The 18187-nt window shown below is 43.1% G+C and overlaps 1 protein-coding gene across 1 annotated transcript in view; it reads left to right on the plus strand.

Annotated features, from left to right (window-relative positions):
* Positions 1-12248, plus strand: part of SWAP70 (switching B cell complex subunit SWAP70) — a 75012-nt gene extending 62764 nt beyond the window's left edge. Inside the window, exons 8-12 of the mRNA XM_039244615.1 lie at positions 2895-3002; positions 4585-4751; positions 9562-9760; positions 10714-10810; positions 11123-12248. Of these exons, the coding sequence (XP_039100546.1) occupies positions 2895-3002; positions 4585-4751; positions 9562-9760; positions 10714-10810; positions 11123-11229 (678 nt within the window). The 3' untranslated portion in view covers positions 11230-12248. The remainder of the gene's footprint in view (positions 1-2894; positions 3003-4584; positions 4752-9561; positions 9761-10713; positions 10811-11122) is intronic.
* The last annotated feature ends 5939 nt before the right edge of the window (positions 12249-18187 follow it).

Raw genomic sequence — 18187 nt, forward strand, 5'->3', positions numbered from 1 at the left:
ACATTATTGCACATGGCAAGATTTCATTCTTTTTCATGGTTGAGTACTATTCCTGTGTGTGTGTGTGTGTGTGTGTGTGTGTGTACGTACGTACGTACGTGTGTACACATATATACACACATACCATTTCTTTATCCATTCATCCATTGATGGACATTTGGGTTGTTTCCATATCTTGCTATTGTAAATAATGCTGCAATAAACAGGTGCATGTATATTTTTGACTTTGTGTTTTTATATTCTTTGGGTAAATACCCAGTAGTGTGATTACTAGATCACATGGTAATTCTGTGCTTAGGTTTTTGATGAAGCTGCATACTCTTTTCCAGCCTGGCTGCACCAGTTTGCATTCCCAGCAACAGTGTACAGTGGTTCCTTTTTCTCCACATCCTTGCCAGTACTTGTCGTTTCATGTGTTTTTTAGCTATTCTGACGGGTGTGAGGTGATGTCTCACTTTGGTATTGATTTCATTTCTCTGATGAGTGATGTTGAGCATCTTTTCCTGTGTCTCTTGGCCATCTGTATGTTTTCATTGGAGAAATGTCTCTTCACGTCTTCTGCCCATTTTTAATGCTTTGTTTTTGTTTTTTGTTTTTGGTGTTGAGTTGTATCAGTTCTTTATAGATTTTGGATACTAGCTGCTTTTCAGTTACATCATTTGCAACGATCTTCTCCCATTCAGTAGGCTCTCATTTAGTTTTGTGAATTGTTTCCTGTGCTGTGCAGAAGCTTTCTATTTTGATGTAGTCCCAATCAATAGTTTATTTTGCTTTTGTTTCCCTTGCTTCAAGAGACATACCTAGAAAATGTTGCTGTGTGCCAATGTCCGAGAAATTACTGTCTGTGTTCCCTCTTCTAGGATTTTTATGGTTTCAGATCTTCACATGTAGGTCTTTAATCCATTTTGTGTTTATAATTGTATGGTATAAGAAAGTGGTCCAATTTCATTCTTTTGCATGTTGCTGTCCAGTTTTCTGAACACCATTTGTTGAAGAGACTTTCTTTTTCCCTTTGCATATTCTTGCCTCCTTTGTTGTAGATTAATTGACCATATAATTGTGGGTTTATTTCTGGGCTTTCTGTCCTGTTCTGTTGATCTGTGTGTCTGTTTTTTTTTTTTTTTTAATTTTTTAAATGTTTTATTTATTTCTGAGAGAGAGATAGCATGAGCAGGGGAGGGTCAGAGAGAGAGGGAGATACAGAATCTGAAACAGGCTCCAGGCCCTGAGCTGGCTGTCAGCACAGAGTCCAACGTGGGGCTTGAACCCACAAACCGTGAGATCATGACCTGAGCCGAGGTCGGACGCTTTACCAACTGAGCCACCCAGGCAACCCCTGTGTGTCTGTTTCTAATGCCGATACCATACTGTTTGGATTACTACATCTTTGTGTAGTATATCCTGAAATCTGGGATTGTGATACCTCCAGTTTTCTGTCCAGTCCAGATATGTCCAGTTTTCTTTTTGAGAGAAGAAACCACTTCTTTTGTGATCCCATACAAACTTTAGCATAAATAATGCTTGTAGTATTGTAAAAAATGCTGTTGGGATTTTTGTACGGATTACATTAAATTTGTAGATTGTTTTCGGTGGATGGACATTTTAAACAATATTTGTTCTTCCAACCCACGAGCATGAACTATCTTTCCATTTGGGAAGCTGGACATTTTAGACAATATATTGTAGCAACTCCAGATATGGATTTCTCCTCTCCCCCTAGGGCTTGCTGCTTATTCATTTGTCTCCTTACTTGGCTAGGGTGTTTCAGTGAGGTTTGTTTCTTTATACTCTGAAGCCTCTGTGTTTTTCTTTAGAGGCACAACCTTAGGCATGTACAAGTACCCTGGGGTGACCGTGATGTTAGGGTTCTCTTTGTGTGTTTCTTTCTCTAATCTCTCTGTTAACCTTTATGCCTCTGTCAGTATCCTATCCAGCTGTTAGAGCTCTATTGTTTTCTTGGGGCCTGACTTGTTCCACAGTCTGATATTATTTAAATTCAAGCCCATATGTAGTCTTTGAGACTTGTTCCTATTACATGAGAGCACTTTACTGTCTATATCTGGTTCTCTCTGCTAAACTTCTCCCTGATGTGTGGTTTGTAGTTTGTTGGTCTCCTGGAGCTCTGAGACTCCTCTTAATTCCTTAAAGTCTCATTGTTTTCAAGAGCATCTTTAAGTTTGACCTTCCACACACTTTGTTGTAAATAATGTCATTTCTTTTGGGGAGTGCTCCAGATCTTGCTTCTCTGCCTGGGCAAATCTCTGTGCCAATGCTCTGGAGCTGGTGGCAGAAACTAGTGGTCTGCTTCTCTGGGTGTGATACCCCTGCTTCCTGGGCCCATCACTAGGTGGAGGCGGTAGCTTCTGGTCTTCTAGGCATGCCTTATTTTTTTTTTTGATAAATCTTCTCCATTTGCTATATGCCTTTGGTTTATTTTCTGGGGACTTTAAATGGTTGTTTTTGTTTGTTTTTTGAAATTATTTTCACCGGTTATGAGTGTTTTCCTGGGGAATGGGTCCATGGAGCTCCTCACTGCCACCCTCTGGAAGTCAAGTTCTGGTAAAAGTTTTAAGGAATAACATGTGAGATGACAAAACTGTATAGAAGGAGCTCAAGATGCATTTACAAGTGAATTTAGCCCCATGACTCTACAAAATTTTCTTTGCAAAATGTTCAGACTTAACAAGTCACTCATTTACCTAATTGATTTTGTATGTTGACTGGGAAAATTGTTGGAGTGGAATTCCAATGCAATAAAAGTTTTTATTCTAGCTTGATTGAACATTAAGAATGTTTGGCTTTTCCCAAGTGCTTAGGTGTGGCCATTTCTCTTTCCTAATCTACCTCCATTCTGATATTTACTACTTATCTGTGGGTGGGTTTTGATTGGATAGAAACTGGAAGAAGCAGCATCTCGCGCAGCAGAAGAAGAAAAGAAACGCCTTCAGACTCAAGTGGAACTACAGGCGAGGTTCAGCACAGAGCTGGAGCGAGAGAAGCTTGTGAGTCCTACAGCTGGGAAACTGGGACCGCTGTTGCATTGGCTCACAGTGGCTTGTCTGGGTGAATGGGGAGGGGCCAAGGCCTGGGAGGCTGGACTGAGGCCATCGTGTCAGCTGGGCTATGCTACAGACTTATAGTGGGCTACTGGGGGAAGCTCTGTGTGTGTGTGTTTGTTCATTATGGTTTTATTGAGCATGTTCTATGTGCTAGGTACCATGCCAAGGATATAAAGGTAAAAGACATAAATCTTGCTTTTAGGACCCCAGAATAGAAGTTCATGGAATAGGGTGATAACTGCCATGGTTAGGGTGACTGTATCTCTTGGTTTGCCTAGGACAGTCCTTGGCTTCTTGATATAATTATTAACAGCATCCCATTTTCCTTCTCAAAAAGGCCTGGCTTGGAAAATGAATAGTTACGGAAAAAAGTAAGCATGGGTTCCATGATCTTTCTCTTCTGTAATGAGCAAAGTGGGGGGTTCTGAAATCATGACAACATAGGAATTCTGGTCTGCTGCTCTTGGCAGCTCTGATTCATCTTAGAGGTTCCCATCCCCCAAGACATCCAAGAGCCAGCTTGCTTTAGGTGGTTAGCTAGTTTACTAGAACACAGGTCTTCCTACACAGAGTTGTAATGTGTGGGAGAGTACTGAGCCCAGTGCCCATTGAATAGATTTCATGACATTTTTAAAGTAACTTTTTGTTGCTTAGAGTTGAAACAGACACGTTTGTTTTATGAGAGAAAGTACACAAGCAGGCAGATGTGATATCAAGGAGTTGCTGCACTCACAGCCAGAACATCTGGGTTTGTTTCCTCTCTGTTCCTTCTTTTGAGCATTAGTTTTCTTTTCTTTAAATTGGAGGCATTGTCATGTGATCTCTCATGACTCTTATGAGGATGATGTTAGCAAGTGTGAATATTTTATAAACCGCAGACACATACACTAGTGTGTGTGTGCTATTACATTTGGATGTCCTTGTCTTTCCATTTTTAAGGGAAAGATTGAAAACTTTAATACAGAAGGGAGGAACCATTGAGTTGTTAGGGCACTAATGGTAGCTGCGTGAGGCCCCCCAGGACTGGAGGTGCCCTAGGGCAGGACTGGAGGGGCCTCAAGGCAGCCAGGTAAGCACCGAGGACTCTCTGCAGGTCCATCTTTCCTTTCCCCTTTATTGTGACCCTTGGGCTCTTCTGACTGGGCAGAGGTTCATTCCTTTTAGAGAAAATCATAGATAAAGAGGTTGTGGCTTTATAATAAAAAGGAATTTAAGGAGAGATTATTCAGGGACATGATTTTTTTCTTGACTTGTGAATCTTTAAGTGTAGAGTGGAAGGGTTAGAAACTGAGCCAGGGCTGGAGCACAGCATTTGGCTTGTACTTTGTGTCCTTGACTTGGGGTATGGCCTTAGTGTTGGTAATGGGTGTGGTACCTCCTTCCTCTGTCTTCAGTTCCAGGAGCGAAGGACAGGGCCCTGCTCACCCTGCTGAGCTGCCGAGGTGGGCTGTGGCACTAGGAGTGGGAGAGTTTCCCTGAGGGTGAAGTCAACCTGAGTTTAAACATGACCCTTTTATACCATCAGATCAGACAGCAGATGGAAGAACAGGTTGCCCAGAAGTCCTCTGAACTGGAACAGTATTTGCAGCGAGTGCGGGAGCTGGAAGACATGTACCTAAAGCTGCAGGAGGCTCTCGAGGATGAGAGACAGGCCCGGCAAGATGAAGAGACTGTGCGGAAACTTCAGGCCAGGTGCCAGATCAGTTTGTATACTGGGTCCTTATGTACTTTTCTAGGAATTTCTAGGAATGACTGACATTCTGGTGAAGAGAGGAGTATCTCTGCTAGATTGGAGAGGCCCCCGAGGCTGGGCTGGCCGAGTTGTTTATTCTGTCTATGGCACTGGAAGGCCCTTGCTTCTGGGACGATCGACAGGCCTTCTGTCTGTTTTAGAGTGATCCAGTGGATCTGTTGGTGAGAATGTCCATGTCTAGAATGTCCGTGGACCCAGGAGCAGCTCTGGTGAGAACCTTCCCCAACGTGTTCCAGACCAGAGAGGGACGCTGTGTGGAGGCAGCGGCCCGTTTCGGGCCAGTTATAGGCACTTTAGAAGGATAATGAGGAATTAAGCAGTTTCCATTTGGTCATTCAGGATTGGTGACATTCCTTAAATAATTATTGCTTGAAATCTTAGTTTTATAAGGTTTTTGTTTTGGTAAGCTCTGTGCCCACTATGGAGCTTGAGCTCATGACCTCTGAGATCAAGAATCCCACACTCTACTGACGGAGCCAGCCAGGCACCTCAGTTTTAGAAGTTCTAAATTTAGAAAGTTCTAAACTTTAGAAAGCTAGATTCTTCTTTTTCTTAGAGCTTTAAAAGTCAGGTTTACTGTTTATGATAGCCATGATCTCAGGTGAGAACTCTCAATTTGTGGTCTTCGTGGCAGCAGGGAGGACAAAGTAGAATAAAGACCCCAAAGGGAAAATTTGAGCTTCCCTCTTCAAGTTTCTAACTTGCTTCATCATTTGTTTTCTTTAAGATGTCTTTTCAGGGGATGTCACTTTGGGTTCCTAATTTTCATGTGATGGGGATGGAGGGTTTCCCCCCAGCCCCCACAACAATAGCATGATGTCTGAGAATTTATCTCAATTCTGAGTGGGGCTTGAACCCACAAACTGTGAAATCATGGCCTGAGTTGAAGTTGAATGCTTAACCCACTGAGCCACCCAGGCGCCGCAAGTCTTTTTTTGTTTGAGAGAGAGAGAAAACGAGGGAGGGAGGGAGGGAGGGATGGAGAGAGAGAGAGCGAGCTCTGTACTGTCAGTGCAGAGTCCGATGCGGGGCTTGAACCCACAAACTGAGATCACGACCTGAGCAGAAATCAAGAGTCAGACACTTAACCAACTGAGCCACCCAGGCACCCCTGTTCTAGAAGCTTATTAAAGTATTATTTTGAGTTTATAGAATGAATGATGTTTTGAATGAGATACAGTTTTGGGTCATTGAGGCTAGTATAGTAGTTTTTAATCAGTGTCTTCGATTTCTTGAATCAAAATATCTTTGGATAGGAGCCAGACATGAATATTGTTATTTAAAAAGCTTGGGCTAATTATTTTGTACAGTCTGATTTAAATAAATAGCAAAATCGTTTCAACTTTGGAATACAAATAGAACTAATACATGCAGCTCTGCTCCAGTAAGTTGAAATTAGAGAACTTGGTGTGCAAAGGCCATTTCGTGAATTTTACTGAATTCTGAATTTGTTTTTCATCTTAGTTTTTGGAACTTAAGATGAATAACATTTGGTCATTTTTAGGAGAGGTGAATTTATCTCTTTCCTAAAGTCACAGAAGCTGGACCTGATTCAGAGCGACATTTTGTCAGATTGTCAGAGGGGGCTTTTCTCCTTGCTCCCAATCCTCTGGGTAGGCCTTCCTGGGTTGAAAATCAAGGGAAGTCTTCATGGAGCCGAGTGAAATACATTTATGTCCAGCACTGCTGAAATGAATCATAATCTTAGGTTGGGTGTTTGTAGAGGGCTTTTTAGTTAACTTTCCTGCCCTTTCTTTAAGCAGTTTCTCATTGTTCTTATAGAAGGTAGTACTTTCTCTGTCAGTGTTTGAAGTTTCCTCAGAGATACTTCTTATAGTAAGTTGTTTAAATACTTATTTTTTGAATGACTGAATGGATCCAAGTTCTACTAATGGGGGCCACATGAAACAGTCATGACTCTTCTATATGATAGTACTTTTTCATGTATTTGAAAGCAATTAGGGACCAAGTTGTGGAGTGAGGTCTGAGTTTGATTCTTAGCTCTGGTACTTTCTAGCTGTAATTTTTGAAAAGTCACCTCACTACTTTGAGACTTCACTTCCTTATCTATAGAATTATGGATACTTGCCTACCTTGGAGGGTTGTTGTGAAGATTAGAGGAGGTGCTACATGCACAGTATTTAGTGTAATATCTGGTATTTGGTAATCAGTGTGTTCGTTATGTTCATTTGTCTCTTTTGCAGATGAAGATGTATAATGTATAGGATGTCAGAATAAACATTCAAAAAGATCAGTTGACAGGCTTGACTGATGGTTTTAGACTAAGGAGATAGTTTAAAAAATCTTTTTTAATGTTTATTTTATTTTTGAGAGAGTGAGCGAGAGTGCCAGAGTGTGTGTTTTGGTGGGGGGGGGGGGTGCAGAGAGAGAGAGGGAGACACAGAATTCTAAGCAGGTTTTAGGCTCCGAGCTGTCAGCACAGAGCTCGACATGAGGCTCAAACTCATGAACCACAAGATCATGACCTGAGCCGAAGTTGGACGCTTAACCAACTGAGCCACCCAGTTGCCCCAGGAGATAGTTTTAAAGTAACAACAGGAGACTTGAATCTGGGAGAACTTGCCTTAATAACAATTCATTTGAAAAGAATCAGGGTTTTACTTTCCTGTGATACTATTGCCAGAAACCTCAAACACTCTTAGGTAGTGTTAGTGAATGTGAAGTATTCAGAGCAAATGAGGTATCAGTCCTGCTGTAATAACATGAGCTGATATTTATCTAGCACCTAGATGTGGTCGGCACTGTTCTAGGTACCTTATGTGCATTATCACAATTGATGCATCCATAAACCTTTGATGGTGGATGTAATTTCTATACTTTTTTTTTTTTTTTTAATAAATGAGGAAACTAAAGCACAGAGTGGTTAAAGTCTTTGTTCCAGCATCTTCTTTGGAAACCACAGAAATGAACTTGAATTTGCTAGAGCAATAAAAGAGTTAATTGGAAGGTTCTTGAGTAGTTGACCATTTCCAAAGAAAGGCAGGTGACCAGGCCTGAACACAGGCATGGACCAACGGAGGCTGAGCAGCCCAAACCAGGCCAAGGGAAGAGTCCCCTGAGGATGCCACTGATGTCACCATTGCTCCTGCTGCCTTGCAGCACTGGATGTTGCCGCCACTAGCAAGATAAAATTCTCCACTATCTCTGCTTTGCGTGAGTTGCTTCAGAGAGTTTCGGGAACAGCATCTGCTTAGTCAAGCCCAGCTCAGGCTTCCACTATGCTCTGGCTGCCAAAGGGCAGGAGGGCAGGGGTCAGGCCTGTGGCTTATGTAGTGGGAGGTGGGCCCTACTTCCGGTCAAGATGCCTACTGTGGCAGATCCTTGGACACATGTGGGAGATTCCAACTGGGCAGCTTGAACACCTGCAGACATCCATTCCCACTTCATACACTCACCCCTAGGATGAAGAAACCGGCCTTTGCAGTCTCGTTCACTCTTGTGTCCAGAAAAGCACACAGAAGGTGTATAGTATACACTAACTTGAGTGAGTGAAAAAACACTGGTCAGACCACATTTGCAGTGTTGTGTTCAGTTGTAGATATCACACTCCAGGAGACATCTGAGGGGGAGTGGATGGTCCTGTGTAGGACTAGGGATAGTGGGTGGGAAAGCTCTTCCTAGTTGAGGAAGAACTTTCTAAGGATTGAGGTTGCCTGTTTGTGAACTCATTGTGAACCCACTGTGAACTCGCCCGATTTGTGAAGCAGTGAGTGGCCCATCCCACAGAGTATCTGAGCACAGTAGGATAACCACGTTGCAGGATGTTGTAGAGGGAATTCTTACAGTGGTGGGGGCTGGGGGCGGTGGGATAAGGGCTGTCTAGTCTGATATTTTATGTCTTCTGTCATTGGTTTTAGAAGAGCATACTGATGACCAAGCCACCAGAGAGGTGTCCTCTTCTGGGCTGGCACCTAAGTACATTGTCTATACTTTGGGTATAGGTTTGGACTGCATGTTTTATTTAAATGCCTGTGTAGCTGGATATTCTTAGATAAGTAGCCTGTTACTCAAAGATAACATTTTAGAGTCACACAAACTTTGGTTAAAATTCACTGTGTGTGACATCCTGAATTTTTATTGCTTCATCTGGAGGGATAATAATACCCTGCAGAATTGATGGCGGGTTACAATAATGAAGTCAAGTGTCTGACATGCGAAAGCAAGCGTTAGAGTAGTAGTTCAGGAAGTGGTATGTTTTATTCTGCCTTTTGTTGCCTCCTTTTTCCCTTTTATCATCATTAGTTTGTTAGCTTTTCCCTTGGTAATATGTTTGTACTTGATGAGAAATGTTTTAATGTTATAGCAACCAGGTAATTTTCAAAACTTGACCCTACCATCTGTCAGGCAGATGATCCGGTGCAGGTCATTTAACCTTTGTGCCTCACTTTCTTGATTGTTGAAATGTGAATATTGATAGCACTTAAGTTTACCGTGAGGATTGACTGGGAAAATACACTTGGCTCTTGGCCCAGTTGTGGCACATTAAACCTTTCATAAATGTCATTTTATTTTTTTCAAAAAAAGGTGAAACAGAGAGGAGCAGGACAGGACACATGGGGCAACTTTCCAGCTTTGTGACTATGGGCCTCTGTGGCCCCTGGTTTCTTCTTTACAAAATGAGGAAGTGGATGACGTCAGGCCTCATCTGCTGCTCTCGGTGGCTCTGTTGTCGGCTGGGTCGGGCCCGGGAGCCCGGGCAGGTTTGGTCTTGAGCTTTCCACGTTGCAGGTTGCTGGAGGAAGAGTCTTCCAAGAGGGCTGAACTAGAAAAGTGGCACTTGGAGCAGCAGCAGGCCATTCAGACAACTGAGGCGGAGAAGCAGGAGCTGGAGAATCAGCGTGTCCTGAAAGAACGGGCCCTTCAGGAAGCCATGGAACAGCTGGAGCAGCTCGAGCTGGAGCGAAAGCAAGCGTTAGAGCAGTATGAGGTGATCCACCTGATCCCTGCAAACGTGCATTTAAAATTTAAAAAGCAAACATTTAAGCACCTGAAACTAACATAACACTGCTTGTAAACTAACTGGAGTTAAAATAAAAACTTAAAAACATTTAGAAATCACAGTATTTGCTTAGCTGTAAGTAGTAGTTTTTACAGGTGGTGAGGTCTATCAGGTGAAGTCAAGAGGCACACAGTAATTTGAACGGGGCAAGTTTAATATAAACAAATGAACTGTAACAGGGGATTACCCACCAAGCAGTAAAGGTGGCTCTAAGAGTACAGGAACAGCACGTACAGGAAGCAGCCCCTGGCTCTGAGACTGAGGCAGAGTACCCAGGAAGGGAACACATCTGCTTTTCGCCCCTTCTGCCAGGGCTGTGATATAGATCTTGGAGAAGGCATGGCCTTGGCCCCATGGACAGCAGGAAAGCTGTGACTGGGAAGCTGTCCTCTGGGCACTGGGGGAAGCAGCCCACAAGGCGATGACAGTAAAAGCCACTGGTGTGAGCACTGTGGGTGCCCCACATGCCACAGGAGCTGCTGAGAAGAGCACAGTGAGACCTGGGAGCAGAGCCCCTTCTTTCGGTGACCCTCAGTGCCCTTCTGACAGTCGTTGCCAGCTGGTGAGGAGAGTCACCCTGGTGTCCTGTGCAGGACAGGGAAGGCTGGGTTTGGGGCTGAGGTTGGTGAGCCTTAATGCATATACAAGGATCTGACACATTCATGTGTAGCTGTGTCATTAGGTCCCCTAGGTGACTTTGGGCAGGTTACTCAAGCTCTCTGCATTCTGGTTTCCACATCTGTAAAATGGGGGTGATTGATAGTTCCTGCCTCTTCGAGTGGCTGGATTTCATGGGATAATCCACAAAAGTGCCCAAGCATTTTTATTTGGTCTTAAACTGCCTATGTGTTTGCATAGTCCAACATCTACTTTCGTTGCAGGGAGTTAAGAAGAAGCTGGAGATGGCAACTAGTAAGACCAAGAGCTGGAAGGACAAAGTGGCCCAGCATGAAGGATTAATTCGATTGATAGAGCCAGGTAACGCACTCTTTGCAGTAATCAGATATTTATCCAGTTTATTCTTCTATTTTATTTGTGTGTTTAAATTGTGCTAAAAATCTTTAGCCCAAATATACAGAAACGACACTGTTTAGGGTCCATTTCTCTTGAATAACTTGCTCTGTACTAGATAAGAAGGCTCAGTTAATTCCCTTGCATACATTTTCTAGTCATTCTGGCTGGTGTGACATTTGCAGATACTCAGAGAAGAAATCAAGTAGAAAGTTACTCTTTTATGTGTGGAAAAATGGTAATGCTAATTGAAGAATATTTAATGTGTGTGTTCCTTAGGTTCAAAAAACCCTCACCTGATCACTAACTGGGGCCCTGCAGCTTTCACCCAGGCAGAACTGGAAGAGAGAGAGAAGAACTGGAAAGAAAAGAAGAACACCGAGTGAAAGCTGGCAGGAGCCCCATCTGTTGTGCAGATTCCTGGTGTAGCTAGAAAGCTTGATGCTAAAGACAAAGGAACTGGCTTTGCTGCTTCTAACCGTTCTTCCTTCAGTGCCTTCTTTCAGGCCAGTATACTAAGGAAGCCTTCTTATTTATCTTCTTGAAAATAAGGGCTTACCTGGAAAAAAAAAAGTCGACACTATGAAGCTTTTTATTTACTCTTTCTTTGAAAACTTCAGGTTCTGAAAATTCCCTTTAGCAATCTTAGGTCCTTGTGGGGACGAGGCAGCATGCAAATTGTGCCGTGGGTGCCATTGGCTGCTGATGCCGAGGGGCGTGGGGGTTTGGGGTCAAGATCTCTGGGTATGTTTCCCTCTCCGAGTGCATCGCCAGTCTGCTTGCCATGACATGTGGGTTGCCATGGATACTTTTGACCAGAGCGGTCCCTGGCCACTTGGGGATCTTGCCTCTGCTAGGAGGGTGCAGTCCATGGATGCAATTGTGCAAAAGTTTCTGCTGAATGCAGTGCTGCTGAGTTACTTCTGGCTCTGGTGGCACTAAGCTCAAGGAGGCAAACACCTTATAAACAGGCTTTGGCTAAGATAGATGCTAAGGAATCAGCACAGAGATGAACTGAGTAAATTAAATCCCATTTGGAATGATAATTTGATACTAACTGAATTCTTCCTAATGTTTAAAAAGGTTTTAAGGGTCAATGTGCTGCCAGAACCTTTGCTTTTACTTTTGTAGTTACTGTACAGAAAAATTCAGGAGTGTGTGAAAGCTTTTCATGATCAGGCCTTTTCTTTAGTATGGATATGATCATTTACAGGAATTATACATGAAAAAAGTTTTAAGAATGTATTTTTATGATGTCCTATGTTGAGAGGGAACAAATATTTATAATTCTCAGACATTCTTACCTAAATATTCTTTACCTAAATGTACAATGTAATATGCTGAACTTTCTTAATTTTTTGCTAATTTTCTAAGATATATTAAAAATGTTTTGTATGTTTGGGTCTTTTTTTGTTTTTTTTTTAAGTAAAATGGACTTGGTAAGGAAAAAAAAAAAAACCAGAACAGCATGCATTTTAAACTGTGTGATTTAACAGAACAGTAGGGTACGGTTGTATGTGTATTTTCACATAATGAGATGGACTTGAGTTTAGGAATGCTTCCTGGAAACACTTGAGTTTAGAGCTTTGACCTCCGAACCAGTGCCATGATGACATTAGCTATGGCTTTGTGTTTGGTGCTTGAGTCACTCATGTGGGAAACCGTGGCAGATGTGTGCGTTCACAAACGGGAACTTACAATGATGATTTCTCCTTCATTATTGCTGTTACCTCAGAATCCTGTTAATTCTGCTTTCCCAAATTTTCTTTTTATTGCCTTTTAGTTTTTCAGTTTTACCAGAGTAAACAGTGTGGTTTTTTTGTTTTGGTATCACATGGTTGCCAAGATTAAAATACCTTTGGTGGACTAAGGCGGCCCATGATCTTTTCCTTCTAGAGGGAGAGAACACACTAGCTGGTGTTTCTAAACATCTTTATCAACAGGGGATGACTTTTCCTCCACCAGGGACATGTGACAATATTTGGACACATTTTTAGTTGTTACAACTGGGAGTGCTACTGGCATCTAGTGGGTAGAGGCCAGAGATGCTATCGAACATTCTATAATTCACAGGACAGTCCCCTGTAACCAAGAGTCATCTGGACAGAGATGTCTGTAGTATCAAGGTTGAGAAAGCCTGCTCAGGAAAGGCAAGTTCTGTTGTCCAGAACACAATAGTAGGAGTCAGGGTTTCCCCTTATGGAGTCCCAGGAGTTGACCTCTTTGGTAGAAATGGCAGGGAGAGAGGCCCCTTGCTCTGTGAACTGGCCGAGGGAGGAGGGCAAGAGCTTTGGCACAGCCAGTTTGGGGCACTGTACCTCAGAAACTAAATATTTTTAAACACAGATCCTTTGCTTTGGAAAGGTTTTAAAGTTTTTCTGTGAGGCAGGGTGCTGAAGTGTGAAATAGGAAGGTTGTCATGACCTTGATTTTCTTTCCACAAGAGGGAGGGTCCGTCAGAACCATTCAGCGGCTACTAAGAAATGAGTATTCAGATCTACTGCCCAGCTGGTGTCACACCTTATTCTGGTGCCTATTCCACTTGGCATAGCCTCTTGTACCATCAGAGGAGTGTCAGCAAAGCACAGCTGCCTCATGGAACAAGGATCAGGTTAACATGAGGTCACGTGGACGTGAGGAAGAGGCACTGCCCAGCTTTCACCAGTTCATAGTAGGTGCTTGAAATTTATTAAAAGGATCAGTCTTGGGAATAGTTTAAGGAATAGGTTTCTTTTTTCTTCCCTCTTATTTCCCTGTTTATATAGTAATTTTGAGATCTGTTAAAGTCATGTCTCCACTTTGGGAAGCTGTTTGGTAATATCTACTATACCTAAGACCGTGTATGCACAGCAGTTCCACCTCCAGGAGAAATGAAGCATGTTGTCCACCAAGACAGCAGATTTGCTTAGGAAGGCCTCAAACCAGAAACAACTCAAATGCCCATCAGCAGGGAGGAGATGAACTGTGGTATATGCAGACAAAGGATACTACATTTTAATTAGAATACATCATTGAGAGATGCAACAACATGAATGAATCTTACAGACATTATGTTGAGCAAAGAAACGAAAGAACAGTCGGTGTAATTATATTAATTTCTAGAACTGGCAAAGGTAATCTGTGGATTTCCAAGCCAGAATTATAGTGATCTAGGTAGGGGTGGTGGGTGGTGGTTGATTGCAGAAGACCATCATAAGTGATGCTGGAAATGGGAAGCTGTTATATAAGAAAAATGTATCAACATGACATGCAGATTAGTAACTATAGTGCCTCTAGAAGGCTAGAACTGGCTGGTCCTCAGAGGTCCGTGGGTCTAAATCCCTCACTTTGCAGAGAAGGACCTGGAAGGGGAAGAGTCAGATCCACGCTGGAATGCCTCTCTTCTAGGATGCAGTTCATCACACCCCCTGCCTCCTCTTTACATCTGTACATCAAACATGTTTATCTTAAGGTGTTTCTGTCCTCCATCACTCTGCCAAGTTGCATGTCTAGGCTTCACCTTTCTATGGAGGGAGGGCCCTGACCACTCTTGTCCTATGCTCGGCCTCTGTTGGGCCGAGGTTGCTGAGTCTCTGGCCCTGTTCAGAGGCTAAGCTGTGGTGGACGCTGAGTTCCAACCAGAGCTAATCTCAGATTCCTCTCCCATCACCACAGCGCAGATGCTGCACACTTTTTCTTAGGGTCATGTGCCCACAGGAATGCAGGCCTCCCTCCCTGTTTACATCCACCTTCTCAACAGCAGTCCACAGGGCCCGGCTGAGAGCCAGCAAGGTGTGAGGAGTGGGGAGAGGCAAGCCTGTCTAGCAGTCCCTGAGGCTAGCAGCTGACCCTTCCTCCCCATCCGAATCCATTTCCTGTCCCATGTCACCCTGCCTCTTCCCCTTGGCCAACATGGCTTTGAGCTGCAGGCCACAGTGGGTCTCTGAGAGCAGGCCTCCCTGGGCTGCAGTTTGTGTTTTTCCCCATCTGATCTCAGGCCCTCTGCTCTCTTGATGGGCCATCCTGGGCCAGCTTCCCGGGAAGACGCACTGTGAGCCCACAGGCTAGTTTCGGGGATGCTGGGACTGCTGTCACCTCCACACTCATCTGTTGCTCTGCTACCCTCAGAAGTCAGGCCCAGTCCCCTTCTCCCACTTGAGAAGAGGAAGCAGCACCACTAGTGCTGCCAAACTGGGCTCTGAGTTCCCTTTTGGAGGCCATTTATGTCTGAAATATTTGTTTACCAGGAACACACAAGGAATCCAAAAAGGTGTGTAGAAGTGGAAGATTTCATCCCAGAGTCCCAAGACCTCATACTCCCCACAGCACAGTTAGTGGTAAGATGGCTAAATGCAGGAGACTGGGCCAAGATGGTGGAGAAATAGGAAGCTCTGTATTTCCTGCCTGCATCTCTCAAACAAAGAAGGGCTAAAGTCAAAGGACTCTAAACCCTAACAGTCTGGGTGGAAAGGAGACGGAGTCTACTAGGAAGACAGCCTCATAGGGCTACTTCGAGGAACAAACCAAAGCACACACGGTGGAGAGTCCAAAACATCACTACAAGTAGGGAAATAAAATAACCAACGTCACAACAAGAGACCAAGGGACACTGTTAAAAGAACAGTTCCTGAATGGCCAGGCTCTGGACAGTGTACGAGCCTCCTTTAATATAGCAGTACTCACAGGTGCAGAGCACATAACAAGGCTTTACAACTTACAAGAGACAAAAAGCTAGCCAAAATGATGAAACGGAAGAACTCTCCTCAAAAGAAATTCCAGGGGGAAGTGACAGCTAAAGAATTGATCAAAACAGGATCACCTGAGTGGCTCAGTTGGTTGGGTGTCCGACTTCAGCTCAGGTCATGATCTCACAATCTCATGGTTCGTGGGCTCAAGCCCTGCATTGGGCTCTGTGCTGACAGCTCAGAGCCTGGAGCCTACTTCATCTTCTGTGCCTCCCTCTCTCTGCCCCTCCCCTGCTCACACTCTCTCAATAATGAATAAACGTTAAAAAAAAAATTGATCAAAACAGATATAAGCAACATAACTGAACAAGAATTTAGAACAATAGTTATAAAATTAATTGCTGGGCTTGAAGAAGGCATAAAAGACAGCAGAGACGGCACTGCTGCGAAGATCATACATCTTAAAAATAGTTATGAATTTAAAAAATGCTGTAAATGAGGTGCATAATAAAATGGAGGTGGCCACGACACAGATTGAAGAGGCAGAGAGGAGAATAGATGAATTAGAAGACAAATTATAGAAAAAGGAAGCCGAGAAAACCAGATAAATTGACCCAGGAGCATGGAAGGAGAATTCGAGAACTGAGTGATACAATCAAAGGGAACAATATCCGTATCATAGGAATTCCAGAAGAATAAGAAGAGAGGAAAGGGGCTGAAGGGGTACTTGAAGAAATTACAGCTGAGAACTTCCTCAAACTGGGGAAGGAAACAGACATTGAAATCCAAGAGGCACAGAGAGCTCCCCTCAGACATAACTTGAATCGATCTTCTGCATGACATATCATAGTGAAATTGGCAAAATACAAGCATAAAGAGAGAATTCTGAAAGCAGCTAGGGATAAACGAGCCTTAACATACAAAGGTAAACACATAAGGGTAGTAGCAGACCTATCTGCAGAAACGACAGGACAGAAAGGAATGGCAGGAAATCTTCAATGTGATGAACAGGAAAAATACGCAGCCAAGAATCCTTTATCCAGCAAGCCCATCATTCAGAATAGAAGGAGAGATAAAAGTTTTCCCAAACAAAAGTTGAAGGAATTCATCACCACTAAACCAGCCCTACAAGAGATCCTAAAGGGGACTCTATGAGGGAATTGTTGCAAGGATCACAAGGTACCAGAGACACACCACCAAAAGCATGAATCCTACAGAGAACACAATGACTCTAAACCCATATTTTTCAATAATAACACTGAATGTAAATGGACTAAATGCTCCAATCAAAAGACATAGGGTATCAGAATGGATTAAAAAAACCAAAATCCATCTATTTGTTGTCTACAAGAGACTCATTTTAGATCTGGGAACACCTTCAGATTAAAAGTAAGGGGAAGGAAAAATATCTATCATGCTACTGGAAGCCAAAAGAAAGCCGGAGTAGCCATACTTCTATCAGACAAACTGGACTTTAAAGTAAAGGCAGTAATAAGGAATGAAGAAGGGTATTATATAATAATTACAAGGTCCATCCATCAGGAAGAGCTAACCGTTATAAATGTCTACGCACTGAATTTGGGAGCATCCAAATACATAAAACAATCACAAACAGAAACAATCTTATTGATAAGAATGTGCTAATAGCAGGGGACTTTAATATTCCAATTACAGCAATGGATAGATCAACTAGACAGAAAATCACTAAAGAAACAATGGACCTGAATGATACTTTGGACCAGATGGACTTGACAGATAGATTTAGAACTCTACATCCCAAGGGGCGCCTGCGTGTCTTACTCAGTTAAGCATCTGACTTCGGCTCAGGTCATGATCTCATGGTCTGTGGGTTTGAGCCTCACATTGGGCTCTGTGCTGACAGCTAGCTCAGAGCCTGGAGCCTGCTTCAGATTCTGTATCTTCCTCTCTCTGGCCCTCCCCTGCTCAAGCTGTCTCTCTTTCTCTTAGAAATAAATAAAACATGGGGCGCCTGGGTGGCTTAGTCGGTTAAGTGTCCGACTTTCGCTTAGGTCATGATCTCGCGGTTCGTGGGTTCGAGTCCCGCGTTGGGCTCTGTGCTGACTGCCAGCTCAGAGCCTGGAGCCTGTTTCAGAGTCTGTGTCTCCCTCTCTCTCTGACCCTCCCCTGCTCACACTGTCTCTCTCTCCTAGAAATAAATAAAAATATTAAAAAAAAAAATAAAAAAAAATAAAACATTAAAAAAAAAACACCTCTACATCCCATAGTTATGGAATTCACTTTCTTCTTGAGTGCACATGGTACATTCTCCAAGACAGAGCACATACTGGGTCACAAAGCAACCCTCAATGAATATAAAAGAATTGAGATCATACCATGTGTGCTTGCAGGTCACAATGCTATGAAACTTGAAAGGAACCATAGGAAAAAGTCTGGAAAACCTCCAAAAGCATGGAGGCTAAGGAATACCCTACTAAAGAAGGAATGGGCCAGCCAGGCAATTAGAGAAGAAATTAAAAAAATACATGGAAACAAAAAAACCCAAAATACAACAATCCAAACTCTTTGATTGCAGCAAAGGCAGTCCTAAGAGGAAAATACATTGCAGTCCAGGCCTAACTCAAAAAACTAGAAAAAGCCCAAATACAAAATCTAACAACAACCTAAAGGAACTAGAAGCAGAGCAGCAAGAACACCCCAA

The sequence above is a fragment of the Hyaena hyaena genome, unplaced genomic scaffold (genome assembly GCF_003009895.1).
Source record: "Hyaena hyaena isolate Hyena2069 unplaced genomic scaffold, ASM300989v1 scaffold_245, whole genome shotgun sequence".
NCBI lineage: Eukaryota > Metazoa > Chordata > Mammalia > Carnivora > Hyaenidae > Hyaena > Hyaena hyaena.